Source organism: Diplotaxodon limnothrissa, linkage group LG19 (assembly GCF_057381915.1).
Source record: "Diplotaxodon limnothrissa isolate DT_005_m linkage group LG19, D_limnothrissa_male_GT1.1, whole genome shotgun sequence".
Classification (NCBI taxonomy): domain Eukaryota; kingdom Metazoa; phylum Chordata; class Actinopteri; order Cichliformes; family Cichlidae; genus Diplotaxodon; species Diplotaxodon limnothrissa.
The window spans coordinates 28,223,714-28,241,824 of NC_140614.1; the positions used below are offsets into that span (position 1 = coordinate 28,223,714).

Genomic DNA, 18,111 nt, shown 5'->3' on the forward strand with positions numbered 1-18,111 from the left:
TTTTATAAACTGTCGTTTTGTCTTTTGTCGTTTTATTAGACTTGAGTACTGATTAGCAGAACACAACAGCTTAGAAAGTTTGCAGTGTGTGTGTGTCTGTCCAGGTGAAACAATGTCAAGTTATCAACTTTTAAATCTATATTATCTTGTTTTTTTAACATTATCCTTGACTGGGTCAGGCTGTCACATACAGCATCTATGCAAAGACACAAGCTGCATGCTGTCATTCCAGTACACACAAGAGTAATGTTGTACATGTACAACATTACTCTTGTGTTCTGTAGTACTGACTTCAGTATGTTTTTTATCCTGTACTTTTGTACATCACATAACACAACATGACATAACTAACCACACTCTATTGTTTAAAGTGTTTTCCAGCAGTGAATGACTTCTTACATTATGCAAACTGCAAACTGTATATTCTGACCATTGAATGTCGCTCAACATGTGTCCTATATTTAAGTTTCTCATTGTACTCCAGTCCAGCCTTCAGATCATACAAAGCAGTGAAAGAAATCAGATTTCTTACATGCCCTTCACCCACCAGCTCCCCTTAGTGGACAAATAAGGACAAAAACATTTAAAAGTGATGAGTTAGAACGAACGAGCACCGTGACTCTCTATCTATCTATCACTGATAACATTTTTTTTGTAATTATCATTTATTTTTTAATGACGAGCAAACTTTCAGGATCTGGAGCTCAGAGTGGGCAAATACTCTTTGATGAAAGTGAGTCTTCACTGGAAATGAGCAGAGAAGTGTTTTGTTCATGCAGTCTCATGCACATTGTTCCTGAAATGTGTAGCTCCAGTTCACATATCCTGCATTTCTAGCACGTTTCTCCAAGCCTTGATTTTTAGATACTGCTGATAAACTGATGCAATTTTAGCCATGCTTGTTCCAAACATGAACCCTGTGTCTGTCCTGCTCAATAACCTCTCGTTTTAACACTCCCCGAGGCTTCACCCGCACCAGCACTGATGTGTGCTATTAGCACTTGTCTGCCCACAGAGGATTAGGCTGCTCGCCTCTTCATGCTGTCACCCCACATCTCTTTCACCACACAAGCCTCACACAGAGCGTGTAAGCAAACATACACACTCAAAATCAGACAGCCTATACCTCCAGGAGGCAGTAAATCCAGTAAATCTCACCTCACATACTTACATTATAAGGTCTTATTCTTCTCCACATATCTCTGAGCGGCATGCCCTTAAAAATGTTTGCAGTCTGTCTCCCAAGCTAGCCCTCCTTTCATTTTAAAATGAGGCCATCTGTGACACTGTAGTGGCATGAAAGAGAACGATGTGCATTGTGCATACTATTCTGCATCTTACTGCAGAATCTTTACCACTTCTAAATGCATCTTACCTTTCCTGCTAAAAGTATGGACTGGTTCCAGCTTTTAAAAGGGCTGATAAAACCAGTTACTGGTCAAAGTGAATTCCCTATCTAGACATTCAGTTTTTAAATGGATTTGTCTGCTTCCACTTCAGCTAAAATGAGTCTGACCACAGTAACACCAGCCTTAGCAGTCAACAGTTATCATCACCACTTAGCTCTTTTCCTGTCATATTTTCCTCCAAGGGAATAAAAAAAAAGTGATTTACACAGTGTATTTAGAGCTGACGTTCTTTCCTCTTTTGCCTCAGTCGCATGCTGAAATGCTTCACTTCAGCGACCTACAGAATCTGCACAGCGAGGGTCTCCTAAAAAAATGGGACACATCCCTCTAAAAAGTGGCACAATCCCCTACATGGTGGCGATCACGCCTTCATATGATCATCGGATTTGGAAAGTTTGAGCTTAGCGAACCTCCAGTTGTAAATAGTACCTCTCCCAATACATTTTTAGATGGAGACCTTCGAGAGCCGATTGGCAGAGCAGAAGGCACCATATCCCATCAGACCCGACTGGAGCACGCTGCAGTGGGACGCACTCTGCCGCTCAACATGTGTCCTATATTTGAGTTTCTCATTGTACTCCAGTCCAGCCTTCAGATCATACAAAGCAGTGAAAGAAGTCATCAGATTTCACTCTTGCACACATCATTTTATTATATTATTATTTCTGCAATATTTAATTGTTTTTTCTCTAATTTATGATGCAGACTCAATCCATAAGATCATATTGTGCTGTATATATAGATGCTTTCTTTTTCCTTTGCCATGCTCTTTGGAGTAGTAGAAACTCTAATGTGATTCCAATATAACAAATAAATCTGTTACATAATCTCTAAGAATAAGAAAAGTATTTTTTGTTTGTACAAATGTATAAAAATATGCATTTTATGATGAACTATCTTATGGAAATAGATTTCAGGTTACTTCAGTATTATTCATGTAGCACTTCGGTGCATATCAGGTCTTAATACAATAGCTCTTCTTTGTATGAGCTATGTATATTTACTTCAGCAGTTGGGGATTATTTAAGGCTCCAGTTTCCAAACGTGGCTGACCTAGCTGCTCAGCTTGGTCACTTCTCTTGTGTCTCATGTCATAAACACTTGGATAAGAAGGAGCAGTTCCCCGCAGCAGTAATTTTGGGTAGGTGGAGAGGGAGGGTTGACACTCACGACAACAAGGGATCTGCCCTGGTTCGGGTTTGCCCCATTTGGCCTCGGCTGCTACAGCTGTCATTAATCACGAATAAAAAGAATTGACCACAATAACTAAACGGTTGCCTCAAAAAGTGCTCTTGATGGACTTGATGGAGAAAGTGCAACTATGTAAGAGTGAAATTAAGTGTCTTTAGCAGGTCGACAGAACAGCCTGCTCTCAATTACTTTTGCAGCATTTCAATTAAAGCACTAATCTGTGTTTTCCTAATCTGTAATCTGCACTAATCTGTGTTTTCCTCCCCAACCATTCAGAGCAGTTTAGTCTTTCACACCATTGTTTTGCATTTCTGGGTGTATGTGTTGGATCACTCATTTCTGAAAGGAAATGAGGAAGGAAGCTGTTTTCAGTGAGAACAAAACAAACCCAAAAAGTACCTACCAACTAGAAAATGTTAGTTTGATAAAGTTGGTGACTTGAGATGACTTTTTTTTTTAAAATAGCTGATTCCATACTCCCATAATTTCATTGTACATGTACAATGACAATAAAAAGGCTATTCTCTCTTAAATGTAGTCAGCAGGAGGTTGATTTTTAAACTGGCTAGTCAGGATGTATCACCGTTCAATCAGTTAAACTGAGGTAAACCCATGAAAAAAAAAACTTCTCTCATATATTGTTTCAAACAATTTATTATGTGAGGCCTTTAGAATACTTACGCAATGCTAAAGCAGAAAATCTGGCTTAAAAAAATACCCATGTATGTGTGGATGGAGCCACAGTCACCAGCCGAAAGTCAAAAACTGTGTTGCTGGCTTTCTCTGTCTCTCTCTGTGCAAGGTCATCTTTCTAAGAGAAACATTCAGCTGTAAAGGTGTTTGTGTGACTGCAAGTTCATTGCAAGCAGCACTTTACTGAATGAACATAATAAACTTGGGTATGACACCAGGTTTGATGAATGTAGACGATGATACAATCTACCGAGTCCCTGCACAGCTTTAATTCTTTCATTATTTGTATCCATGTTGCATCTCCTTGACACAGTCATGAAGGACATCACACAGACTACACTCCTGCTGCAATAACTCAACTAGATTTTCTTTTAAATCTCTGTTGGTATAGACATTTTGTGTCACACATTTAACCACCAGCTAATTTCATTTGGGTTTTTGTCTGTTAAGGATGGCTGAGGAATAAAAAGCTTTTAAACAGTTCAACAGTCAAACTCTCTTTTATTCCCCTTTTTCTTAACAGCTGGAGTTTTGTTCAGCATAGTTACAGTGAATATTAGTTGGTCAAACTAAAGGCAAACTCAAGCTAAGGTAAAGAGTTAAACTGGAGAAAAATAACTAAATAAATAACTAGGTTTCTCCATCTTAAAGATAAACAGCCATGGAAACAATTCTGCAGCCCCGCTCCAGCAGGGCTCCTGGCATCACAGCCTCAGTGGGCTTCACCACCATGACCTAAAGGATGTAGTCAGTATCCTGGCCCACTCCAGGAAATAACAATTAAGTAAATATTTGGCTATCTGTCCAGGGAGTACTTCACCTTTTGCCCAACAACAGCTGGGATAAGCTCTAGCCCTCTGGATTGGATAAGTGGAAGAAAATGTTTCTCATTTAAAAGACAATTTCAGTCTTTTGTTGTGTCTCCCTCCCCTCACCTGCAATTGGTTGTGGCAGATGGCCCCGCCCCTTCCTGAGTCTGGTTCTGCTGGAGGTTTCTTCCTGTTAAAAGGGAGTTTTTCCTTCCTGCTCTTGCCAAGTGCCTACTTTTAGGTGATAATTTGATTGTTAGGGTTTTTCTGCATTATTGTATGATGTTTACCTCACAATATAACACACCTTAAGGCAACTACGATCTATGATGGGATCTGTCACTATATAGATAAAACTGAAGTGAAATTGAATTAAATTGCAATAGGTTAACAGTGGGGAAACAAATGTTGGTATATTAAGAGAATGTACCCACTCTAACTGCTTAAAATCAACACATCCTTGAAAAATCTGATAAAACTCCCCCTCCTTCATACCACAATAGGCACGTCAGTCAATATAACAGAAACAGAGCTTGGCCCTGACTTATCGGAGAAATAAGAGAGCGGAACCGGCTGTTCAAACCCCCCCTAAGCTGACCGCTGGAATTGAAGCGATGGGACGAGGCGCGGCCTCCCACACCGAACGCAGCATGGTTAACACCTTGGAGACGCTTACAGCTGCCGTGAAGACTCAAACTAACACCATTGAGCGTATGATGGGATACATCAGAGAGGGGCCTGCTCACAATAACACCCTTGAGCGAAAGTTGGATAACATCGCAGAACGGCTCACTGCAGCTGTGGGGTCTCAGAACCAAAAGAATGACAACACCACGGAACAGAAGCTTGATACCATCATGGGGAGGCTCGCAGAGCTCCAACGGGAAATCGAGGCCCCAGTGTCAGAGTGCTAAATTCGCTGCTCGCATAAAGGAGAAATCAACAATATTCTACATTTGGACACCACGGCGCCAGCTGCTCAGGCCCAAGGCTGGAGCCCACCAAAACAACTCCCTGATAACGACTGTGTGATGACTATTCTTGCCATCCCATGAAGGACACCTGGATCGGCTGGAGGACTGTTTACTTAGCCTGATACAGCGAAGGACACTGTCTCAGCTGAACTATGGACACGCACACACATACATTTACACTGATAAGCACGCACTCATCCCCCTCCCTTCCAAACGCCTTCGATGCTTGTTCCTGCGGGGGAAGGCAGCGGGTCTGCGTGCCGCGCTGAAATGGTAGCATGGTGCAGGACGACTGCTGTGTTCCTTCGAATCACCCCCCACCCCCCTATCCATCCCCTGTGGCTTGTCATGTGCTCTGATGTTGTGATGTGGACATTAATGTGCTCTCTGTGCAGAGGAGTTTTTTTTGTTTCCTGTTCTCATGCTGTCCTCCCATAGGTTGCCCAGCGTGTGAAGAGGTCTCTTTTTTTTCCTCTTGTACTTTTCCCAATGTTGTGTAATTTTTTCAGTGTTATTCTCCCAACGCTGCCGATCTCCGACTGTATTCCCTTGTGTTGTCTTGTTGTTGTGTGTGTAAGTCGGGGGGGGTCCTATTCCTCTGTGGGGCAACCTGCATATGGCCAATAAAGCATTCATTCATTCATTCATTCATTTTGGATAAGAGGAGCCCTGAACCCGCATTCTATCTAAAGGCCATCAGATGGATAGCAATGATTACAAACTGGCAACATTTCAAGCTATATTCCTGTTATTGTTGGCTGTGGGACACACTGTGTGACACAGCAGCAGTTATTTCCTGAATTTCTGAAAAAGTTGGAAGTTTGTTCCAGGTTAAACTGGGTAACTTTAAGCCTATCCACAATTTTGGAGCCATTACCAAAGATATTGGCTTGGTTCTTTGATGTGTTTGTTCTCCACACTGGTCTGGACCAACCTACAATGGCACAGTGTGCACCCTGGTTTGGTTATACCTCTAAGCCTCCTAATGATTTTTGATTCTGCCCATTTCTCCTGGTTCCTGCTCATTCCATCAGGTTTGTTTCCCTGCTTTGATTGATTTCCTGCCCAGAAAACTCTACCTTTTTGAACTCTCACTCCTCTCAGTATCTCTGTCTATATATATATTTAAGAAAAGTAGAACTTACAGTATACCACATGCATGTTCTATAATGATCAGCTTTAACGCACAGTGGATACTTTATCAACTGACTAAAAATAGGACTTTCAGTTCCATTGTGAGCTTATAGGTGGCTTTCTGATGTGCTGTGCTACCATGCGTTTAGAGATGAGAGGAGATAACACAAACAGAGTCATAGAAATCCCCCCATGCTGCTACTGCTGCTGCAGTCAAAGTGGGCCACAGGGAGGCTTTTAACACAGAAAAATCAACCAGGAAACAAACAATACACCGCTTTATGATTCTGGTAACATTGTTCAAATACAAGGTTTGAGTGCACCTGTGTGTTTTCTGCTTATTTAATAGAGCATTTCCAAGTGTCCTTACATAAATCTCACAGTCAGAGCTTGCAGTCTCACCAGAGGGTTGATCCAACCTCACCTCAGCTGGTGGTAACATAGTTCTCCACATTTTTGGGTAAAAGTGAGTATGTGAAAAACACAAAAAAGCAAAAACGAGACTGCATGTTTTGTGTAAACAGTGACAACACTGGCTGGGTTGTGTCCAGTTCCTGTGCATTAGCAGTGCCAGTCAGTCATGGTCAGTGAAGGGGTACAATCATGAACTCACAGGAGGGTCTGTTTTGGACTGAGTGCTGCCTGAGATTACTCTTTACAGAGCTCAAACACAGAGGAATGCCTGCTGCTTGTCAGTGCTTGTACTGTAGGGGAATTCAAGTGTTAGACACCAGAAATCACAACGCTGTTGCAAATTAAATAAAGGCTTTCTCTAACAGATGCAGTCAGCTCTCCCTGAATAAAAAAAAAAAATGAACACTAAAAGCAATTATCAGGATCACAATAATGCAAATTGCGAATTTGGTTTGAAAAGGTGTCAGAGGTGTGTTTGCATGCCTTAGGAGTCAAAAAAAAAAAACAAAACAGCGATAGGTAATGTTCAGTCTCCCCAGAACTAAACTCACATTGCTACAAGCTCATTAAGATTTTATTACAACAACAAAAAATAAATAATTATTACATACATCAGTTGTTAAAATTCCTGTAAATTCAGACAAATACACACTTTATCTCCACCTCATGACACCGTCACGGTATATGAAACTCTAAATGTAGCTCAGGTGTCTGACACAAATGCTTTTGCTCGTTCTTGACCCTTTTTTATGACATTGAAAAGATTATTTTTTATTTACATTTTTGCACACCTTCAAGGATGGTGGAAAACTTCTTGTTTTGGTATTTTTCAGGACACTCGATGTATTTGCATTGATTACTCAAGCTTAAAAAAATTTGTGTTTACCCCTGTAGAAATAGTTTATTCTGATGGGAGGTAAATCTGCATATTTAACAAGGTTAATGGCTAGTGATTTATTGCTTGCGCCGCATTAGCATTTGCATTTACTGCTTAATGCTGTAACTAGGTAACGCAGCCACTAAGTGGAGATGCTTTTTGTTTTGTTCTCTCAGCTTGCTACACGTGTGGTGCAGTGGAACAACCTACTGACCTATGAGCGCTGGTGCAAAAATACATTTTGTGAGTTTAAATACACACACAACGGCAAAACTAGAATGTTATACAGTCATCTCATATACATGATCTGTTGTGTCTCAGCAAGAACATCTTTGATTCAAGCCCCAGGCAGAGCCAGGCTTGCACTACATGCATGTTATGACGTTGGCCAAAGACTTTAGACTTGTTTTTGCTCATGTCTTAAACGGTCAGCTCTTTCCTTCCTAACTGCTTTAATTCTTCATCAGATACATTCTTCAAGGTGTTGGAAACATTCCTAAGAGATTTTGCTCTTTTGGTTTTCTGCTGTTGTAATCCACCCACTTCAGAGACTGACATGACGAGTGTTCAGAGATGCCATTAAGCATACCTTATTGTATGGAGTGGGTATTTAAGTCACTGTTAACTTCCTATCAGCTTGAAGCAGTCTGACCAGTCTCCTCTGACCTCAGGCATTAACAAACCATTTCCTCCAGAGAACTGCTGCCCACTAGACATTTTTTCTTTTTTGGACCATTCTCTGTAAACCTTAGGGCAGACTGTGTGGGAAAATCCCAGTAGATCAGCTAGACTGGCACAAATAATCATGCCGCACCTAATCATTTAGTCGCTTAATCAGTTAACTCACTGCCCTTTCCTATTCTATTGCTCAGCTTGAACTTCAGCAGGTCGTCTCATTTCTCCATGCCTAAATGCACTGAGATGCTGCCACGTGATTGGTTAGATATTTGTGTTATCTTGCAGCTGAACTTTTTATTTTATAAAGTGACTGATGAGTCACTTTCTAGGCAATCATACAACCTTAGTAAGCAGAAATGGAAATTTTAGCACATGAAATACCTCCTTATTATATTAAATAAATAAGTACTTAAATATTGTTTAGAGGTTTAATTGCTAAACTTAATTCACATAAAAATGCCACTTTAATATCTGAGACATGATCAGTTGTGTTACGTCGTCTATGAGTTTTAGGGAAAAGTAGTAAAAAGAAAATGCCACAAGCTTTATTTGCACTACAATATTGGCCCAGAACTTCTCCTAACAAAACCACCTGAGAACTGCAGACGAAGGTGGTCTAATGTGAATCGGAAACCCAGCCAGCAGAACTTAAGTCAATTTCAATTAAAAGTTTCTGATGAGGAAAATGTATAATAGTGTAGAAGGGTGAATGTGACATCAGTTTGAGATGAGAAAGGAATATATAACAGCAGAGTCATTGCTTTGAGTTATTGTAGTTTCTCAGTTTGGAAACTTAACAGTGCTCTTGTGTGTGTGTGTGTGTGTGTGTGTGTGTTAAAGTACAGTTTATGTATTTCCAGACCTGACTGAAAAGCTCTGATATGATGCTCTAAATGAGAGCATGAAGTTCACAGCCTCACATGCAGCAGTGACTCTGTGCCAATATCAATGACAGCTACTTTCACACATCAGAAGTGTCAAAAGAGGAAGTGCTTAATGTGTGTGAACTCTTCACCCTTCATCTTGCATCCATGAATTGAAAATTAGCATCGCCACAATGTGAAAAATCAGCGTAAATACTTGATGTCACAAGTCCTCGTAAATACTAGAAAACAGTGTGCAGATACCTTTATTTATACAGCACTTTAAAAACATGGTTTTTGAAGCTATTTGATTGAGAAGCAAAATCAGGATGCTCAGAGGCTGAATAAAATAATAATTAAAAAAATGTTCTGTGGTTGAATAATTCAGCTGGTAAAAATGGAACTTCTTGGGGGGGAAAGCTGTAACCGGACATTCAAGGTCTTGTTTGTCAGCTTGGATGAGTGCCTCATCCACATGCAGTTTAAGTGGCTGATTGTGAACTTCAGTTTGAGTCTCACCCAAAGGTCCGTTCACTGTCCAGCCAAGGACAGTTTTAACAGCATACGGTCCATCTCCAACACTTCTAATGACATCCAGTGGTTCCAGAGCCTTTGGCACATTCGAGCCAATTAGCAAATCAATTTCAGAGTCAATTTCTGGCAGATGTACAGACTTCAAATATGGCCACCGGAGTATATCGTTCTGGTGAGGAATGTTTCCTTTATGGACAGGCATAATGAACTGAGTATAAAGAATGGGAAGATCACAAAACTCATTTCCGTCTAGTCCAGCAACTTCTAAATCTGCAATAATATCCGTTTCAACAACTTTATTTTGTCCCATAGTTCTCAACAGAATGTTGGATCTTCTTCCATGAATTTTCAGCTTATTCATCAGCTTTACTGTACAAAATGATGCAGTGCTGCCTGGGTCAAGAAATGCATAGGTGTACAATGTTACATTTCCTTTCTTGGCCTTAACTTTCACAGGCACGATTGAAAGTTTGAATTCATCTTTACCGGCCCCAGTAAGAGCACTGGTCTGAATAGAGACTATGGCACGATTTTGAGTTTGTTCCTTTGATTCTTGTTCTTTACTCATTGTCTTTTGATAGATGTGTAACATTTGAGGATGCTTTAAACCACACGTCTTGCACCTGAGGCGCTTTTTGCAGTCTCTACTAATGTGACCTTTAGAAAGACATCCGAAACAGACTCCATTCTCTTTTAGAAAAGTGATTTTGTCTTTTTGCGTTTTTCTTTCCAGCTCTTGACAATTTTCTAAGGTATGTTCACCTTTGCAAAACAAGCAACTCCTCATTTGTGTTGTTCTTTCCTTTTCCTTAACTTTGTTATTTTCTTTTTCAGATGCCATCACAGAGGTAGCAAAAGAACTTTCTTTGAATCTTGTGTGAGTTTGAGACTTAAGTTTTCTTGTGTCTCTGTTTGTCGTGCAGATATCCTTGATGTCCCCAAACACTGGGTCAGATGCGATCTTCACTTGTTTTTCTAAAAACTCCACAAGATCCTTAAATGTAGCTTGTCGATTACACTTCTCATGGAAATCACAGACTGCAGTTCTCCACTTATCTCTCTGCCTGTAGGGAAGTTTCTTTGTTATAGCTAACATGTTGGCAGGCATGTCAAGCTCCTGCATATAACTGAGATCTTCCATAGCATTGCAACAGCCTCTTAGGAATATTGTGTAAGCTTGAAGAGCTTTCGTGTCCTCTGCTTTTATTGAAGACCAAGCAAGTGCTTTGCTCATGTAAGCCGTGGCAAGTTTATGTTCATTCCCAAAATGCTGCCGTAATAAACACTTCGCCTTTCTGAATCCTGCTTCTGAAGTCATGTGTAGGCAACTTCTTACAAGTTCTCTTGGTTGACCCTTTGTCTTTATTATTTGGAACAACACACAATCTCCAGGGTTTTTATTTCTGCTTTCAATGTTGTGTTCAAACGATTTAATAAAAGTCTGGTACTGAAGTGGATCTCCATCAAAAATGCGTCCAAACCAGTCAATATGAGCATCTTGTTCATCTTTAGGAATCAATAAAATGAATGCATCATGAACAGTTTTGGCATTTTTATACAAATCATTCAGTTTTTCCAAGTTAAGCAGCACAGCTTTTGCATTGTCATCCTTGTTCATCAATTCTTTAATATCACGAGTTAACCCTTTAATCTTGTTAACATGAGCTTTTCGCTCTTTCTGCAAAGTTTCCATTTTAAAAGCAAGCGCTTTAGCCGTCAGTTTTGCAGATCTTTTTTCTTCCAGTTCATGTTCGGCTTCTTTTATTTCACTCATCGTCACTTTTTCACATGCATCAAAACAACATTATATTCCACAGCTTCAAAGATAGACCACAGCCAATACTTTTCTTCCGTGTAAACCATTGCGCAGCAGCGTCACAGGCTGTCAAAACCAGAGCAGAGTCCTCCAGCTTGCCAAATCAAGCACACGCACGCACACAACGCAGATCAAACCAATGTCCCCAATGGACAAGCGATGACACTTACAAACTGTGTTCAAAACATCCAATAATACACAGAGTGAATCCGCGTGTCCTACCGCTTCTGAAGTGTCTGTTGCGCTGCGTTCCACCATGCCAGTGTGACGGTGCCGTTTCCAATTACTCATTTGAGAACTGCGTCCACTCATCTGACAGCTCCGTGACTCCAAAACGTATATCCAAAAATCCTCTTCATTGTTTTGATTGCGTGCAATAAAAGACAAGGTTTTCTGTTGACTAAATGTTGCGACTTTCATCCGTAAATAAAGCCGCGGCCGGCTGAGTTGGTTGTGTCCCTGTGACGCGCCTCCAATAATCCATAATGAGTCGAACTTGTACTTTGCGCATTTATTTTAAGAACAAAACAAGAACAAACATTTGCGCTTTCAATCAATTTCCAACTAGCGCATGGATTAACTGGTGTGCCAAAAAATGACGGTCAACAGAAAAGTTTGCCCACAAACCACTCACCCAACACACCTGCTGCGAACACCGACATCAGGTAAATAGACTGTGACCACACCCACATACCATCACCTGAGACGCAGGTAAAGCTATACACCTGTGCCACCAAAACAAAAAGGAAAAACATAAACATTGACTTTGGCTCTTACAACTGCGGTGCACCAGCTTGGTCAATATGGTCTCCAAGGCGAGGCCATGGGTAAGAATCGGACTTACTTTAAATCTTTGTTGAATTGGATTTTGGATCATCTACATCAATATCATGTTTGATCAAAGTTGTTTTAGAAGTTGTGTCCCTAAACAAAGATGGACAACTTCAAATGTAACCAGTGCATAAAACTCCAATATGGTTGGTTAAATGAGAGCATTTTGCACACTAACTGACTTGGCGCATTGAATTATTAACATTCAATACTAATGACTTAAGATTTATTCATACTTCTAATGGTTCATTAATTACCTATAGTTGTATGCTTTACAAAGTTGGATGTTAAAAGTTGGTGTGGTGACAACAGCACATTTTGTCTTTTGTAATCCAAGATGTTTCTTTATATATATATATATATATATATATATATATATATATCTATATATATATATATCTGGAAGGGTATGTGGCAAATGGGAAACACTGGGCACTATGACCCGGAAGGCAGTCTACTCTTCAGAGAGAGAGAGAGAGAGAGCTGTGGTCGGTGGCGCTTGTTTGATGTCAGAGTCTGTATAAAATCGAGACTCGGGGTTGGCTCAGCATTCAACCACAAGGGGCCTGCAAAGGCATAGCTCTCGAGAACCTCTGCCCTACATGTGGATTATTTGTGACATCCTCCCAGATGTTGGGTTATCAGGGCGCACTGCTCAACATTTATGCACAATACTTTTTATTTGTTGCGTGCTTCCACAGTTAGGAAGTTTTCTTTTCATGGCTAAAACCCGGAGAAGTTTTCATTTCTGCGATGAATGGATACTTGCCTCCATATTTCGACATCTGCGCATTAAAATCTGATGTAAGATGAAAAAATGAAGAAGAAAAGAGTGAGTTTTTCTGTTTCCACTGTGCCACTACTCTGAACGCATGGCACGGATGAGGCAACGCTAACGACGAGAGAAAGCTCATTCAATGCCAGACATCAGAGGGTGCAAATAAAATATGATAAAAGTGACTAAAAGTTATGGAGCTCTCGGGTCAAGTCGAGCCAACTCAGCCGGTCAACACCACAAACGACAGTTTTACTACAAATTCATCCATTGTGGATGAGAGCGCAGAGAGTCTCGCCTATCAGATCAGCTTGGCTGTGATTCTCTCGATTATCACACTCGCCACCACTTTATCCAATGCCTTTGTCATCGCAACGATTTCCCAGTCGAAGAAGCTGCAAACTCCCGCAAACTTTCTGATCGCCTCTCTGGCCGTCACTGACCTGCTGGTGTCTATCCTAGTGATGCCCATCTGCGTCCTGTACACCGTGATCCACACTTGGACGCTCGGACAAATAGTTTGCGACATCTGGCTCTCCTCGGACATAACGTGTTGCACTGCGTCCATCCTCCATCTGTGCGTAATCGCTTTGGATAGGTACTGGGCCATCACTGACGCAGTGGAGTACTCTAAAAAGCGCACAACGGGAAGAGCGGCAGGGATGGTGGCCACAGCCTGGGTCATCGCCATCTCCATCTCCCTCCCGCCTCTCTTCTGGAGACAGGTGAAAGCGGATGAATTAACAAGCTGTAGCGTCAACACAGATCACATTTTCTACACCATTTACTCCACTTTTGGGGCTTTCTACATCCCAACCTTGCTCCTCATTGTCCTCTACGGACGGATATACGTGGAGGCTCGGAAAAGGATCCTGAAGCAGTCCCCGAAGAAGGTTGGGAAGAGACTAACATCGGCTCACCTGGTCTCCAACTCCCCTGGGTCCGCGGCGTCCACTAGCTCTCTGCAGTGCGGGAGACACGACGCTCCGTCCAGCGACACCGGGTCTTCAACGAGCGAGAACCAGGTGAAAGTGACGTTGTCCGATGCGGTTTTGGAGAAAAAGAGAATTTCAGCAGCAAGAGAACGAAAAGCGACGAAGACTCTGGGGATAATCCTCGGCGCTTATATTATTTGCTGGCTTCCGTTTTTCATCTACACGTTGCTGGTGGCAACATGTGACACATGTTTTAACCCCGAGTTATTTGACTTTTTCACCTGGCTGGGATATCTCAATTCCCTCATCAACCCGATCATATACACCATGTCAAACGAGGACTTCAAAAAAGCTTTTCACAAACTCACGCGCTTCAGATGTTGCAGGCTGTGAGCTGCAGCACCTCCGGTTACTGACAACTTTTGTTTATGTGTCTATTTTCTTATATGAACTTCTGAAACAAGAATCCTTCAAATAATAAGCTCTCTGTGACTCACAGGCATTATGAGGATGTGAAAATGGGACTTTTTTCATTTGAATCGGGATGGAGATGAAAAAAAATGCCAGTTTTATTGAACAAAAAAAGAAAAAGTGGTGAGAAATTGTTCTACATAAAAGGCATAGTTGTAAAAAATATTTCCATTATCTAAATACATTAAAAAAAATTCTAATTCAATGAAGCCATGATGAGGAGAAATGCCAATTTAGAAAAAAGTAAAATAAAAAAAAAGAAGCTTGTTTTTATTTACAAAAGACCTGATTTAGTATTTAATACAAAGAGAAATCATTTGTGAAGATAGGCATTTTGCACATTGAGGGTGGTGGTGGGAAACTTCTAATTTTTTTGACACTGCTTCACTTTAACCTTTCACATATCAGTTAAGTGATGGATTATTCTGTGTGGATTCCTATTTGGCTGGTAAAGTATGTTAATGCAGTGCATAGCACTTACTCCCATGATGCCTGACCCATTAATGTGAATAAGCAGCAGAAATCAGGAGCAACAGACATGATTTTGAATTCATAAATACCTTTTGGATAAATGACCCTGGATAATTTTTTTTGGGATTATGTGAATACCTGAAAGCAAGGTTGCCGGTTCAGTTATATGTCTATGTATGCTGAAAATAACCATAGGTTTATATTTTGATCATAGTCTTGGGCCGCTCGATGCTGTGGTTATCTTTGTTTAGAAAGGCACACCCATGCAGTTGAAAGGAAGAGTGAGAAGTCTGCTTTCCTTCTGGGGCTTTAAGAAAAGCTTCATCTGCAGCTGATATTAATGCAGCAAAGCTGATGATCACTCATAATAAATTCAATTCTGCTGAACAAACTTAATCTTGTTTAACTGTGCATGGGTGGGCCTGTTTTCTGCCACATTCAGTCTGTTTCTTCAGTATGTCCTGTTCGTGTGTCACATGGTTTCCCCATCTTATGGCCGCATAGAGTGATCTGAATTGTAGAATCTGGCTTGCAGAGCTACATAAAAAATGCTGAAGATCTGCCAGCATAAAATGAAAACAAAGTTTGTTGCTCTAGTATTTGTTCTCATTCAGAGGCGCTGTGTAATAAAGGCTTTCAAATATTTGTCTTTGAGTAAGAGCTTTAATGCAGTTCTTAGTAAAGATGAGCCATGCTGGTCCTTTCATTTGTGTTTTGCCATGTTTATATTGTGGCAGATGACTTGCAGTTTTCTCCCTGTTGTGAGGTGTTACCTTGAAATCTAATGAGAGATTAGAGTCACGGCCAGAAAACATTATGATGACATCAAAATTGAAATCCAACAACCTCTCGAGGCACTCGGAGATGTGGGAAAGCATTAAACAGCGCGGATCAATGTGGACAAGAGGGTGTCGTTTCGCATCACTTCCTCCTCATGTTTTAAGGTTGCGCTGCAGCTCGCTGCTGTTTGATCTCCTCACCATCTCCCTGCCCTTCCTCTGCCGCCTTCCTGCAGGAGAACAAGTCTTTGCTTTCATAGTTCAATAAGTCATGACAGCGAGCGCAAGTGATGCTATTCTAGTGTACTTCACGTATGCAGAAAGGGGCACTCATGTTGTCAGGACATATGGAAGCACACGCGCTGACATCTTTTGGCTTTCCATATATGAATTTTAACATGACCCATAACACTTGACAGAGGATTGCACTTGAACAGGAAGTCATTCAGAGAATTTTATACAATTTTCTAAGGCAGACGCAGGTGCGTTCAAGACTGACACAATGTAATATCTGTAATCTATATATTTAAAGACTTTGCTTGTGGTTGTGACTTTCACATTATTTATGTTTCCTAAAGGGAATCAGAGGTCTTAACTCCATGCAGAGATTTCAGCAACACGAACTAATGTTGTAATAATAAATATTCTTTATTCAGTTCTACAATAAATGCTTTTATTGAAACTATTTGACTATAAAACACATAATAAATACAAAAAGTCTCAAAATTTTGGTCAGCTAAGGATAAGACGACGAACAAATTGAATAAAATGAACTGACAAACACTCTTTACCAGGGCTGAGCTTTGGGTTGAGCTTTGCCACAAAAATAAGAAACATTTCCGTGCTTGTTCGGGTGCAGGACAGAGGAAAATGTTGTCCCCAAAGGGAGTTTTTTAATGTTTCAACCTACAAGATCTTCATCAGACAAACATCCATCTGAACACAAATTATGCAACATTCTAAACAAAACTGAGTGCAGTGTGGATATTATGCATGACAAAACACAAATATATGCCTTACACAGGTATTATATTATAGACAATCTGCATTTAATGAAAAAGATCTTTGCAGAAAAGGTAAGATATGCTCGACTATGCATGCTATATATCATATATGAGCTTTTCTTTGTGGCATACAGTATATTTGTACTGTGCAGAGGAATTTAATTGCACACAATGGGGGTTATGCAATCAAGTACAAAGTACAAGTTGAGCTTTTGGTTTTCTTATCTGCATGAAACAATTCTTCCAATTGTCAGACCAGTGAAAAAATTTAACAAAGCATACATGCAAAGTATAAAAATTGATGCAGCGGAGCCAGAAATATCTAGCAAAGATTTCAAAAACTTGGCACTGGCACCGAGCGTAATGAGAACTGACAGCAGACAGATAAGTTGGAGATTTCAGTGTGTTATACTAGGCCCAATTCCAGTCTCCAAAGGCCTAAGCTCTAAACCCCCAAAGACTTAACTGACTTCACCTGAAAAGCGGCTGAGTGCAAGAGACTGCAAAGGCTCAAAATGCGATTCGTGGGAATGGCACAGCGCTGTGGGACGTGTCGCGTAACTTCAAAAGGACAATTCCAAAACATTTTCGTTCTGTTTTAGGTTTGAGACTTTTACACTTTCTTACTGGCCAAGGAACTTAATGACCACCTGCCATTCAGAATGGAGAAGACATACAGTAATGGGCTAATGTTGGAGTTGGTTTACTTTTTCTATTTAAACTCTATTAGACTATGGTAATTAATTCTATTTAATTCTTATTTAATTACCATTTTTTATGATTTTTGCTTTGCTCTGCTAACTCTGTATTTGACTCCATAACTTTGTGACCTGTGGCTGTTTCCCTCAGACAAAGTTGATCTGTGTGTGTGTATGTGAATAAGGGGCTCATAATGTTTGTGAGAAGCCCTCATGTACCTGATGAACTGACAACCCAAAGCCCTCTGGGTGCCCTCTGAGTGCAGATTGGACGCTCAAATGTACTGCCATGCAGCTAGCCTCAAGTAGAGATAAACAGCAGGTTACAGAAGTCTGGTACCTACAATGCCATCATGTATGTGCGTGTATGAGTGGTTCCCCCCTAAAGTCAGGATTCCTGCAGCATTTTTCACATACACATTACCTTAAACATTTTTGCTGTGTCATTGTGCAGTGTAGCACAAAGCCACATACTGTAGTGCTGAATGGAGGGACAGAATGATGCAGAGTAGAGTGGATTCATAATGCATCGCATAAATCTATCTTGCAATTGGTTGTTGATGTTTAAAAAGCTTTTTTGCATGATACATGTACCGTAGGTACAGTTGCTAAACCAGTTGCAGAGCAGCACGCATCTGTGATTAACATGCTACGACTGCATTGTGGAAGCAAATACATTAATTACACACACCCTTTTTTTCTATTTCCATTACTAATCTGCCACATATATGCCTGTAGAGAGAAGGACACCGGTG

At 40.6% G+C, this 18,111-nt stretch overlaps 1 protein-coding gene across 1 annotated transcript; it reads left to right on the forward strand.

Annotated features, from left to right (window-relative positions):
* The first annotated feature begins 13,192 nt into the window (after positions 1-13,192).
* On the forward strand, positions 13,193-14,326 carry htr1b (5-hydroxytryptamine (serotonin) receptor 1B). The gene has a single exon (XM_085342574.1). The coding sequence runs from the start codon at positions 13,193-13,195 to the stop codon at positions 14,324-14,326; it is 1,134 nt and encodes a 377-aa protein (XP_085198700.1).
* The last annotated feature ends 3,785 nt before the right edge of the window (positions 14,327-18,111 follow it).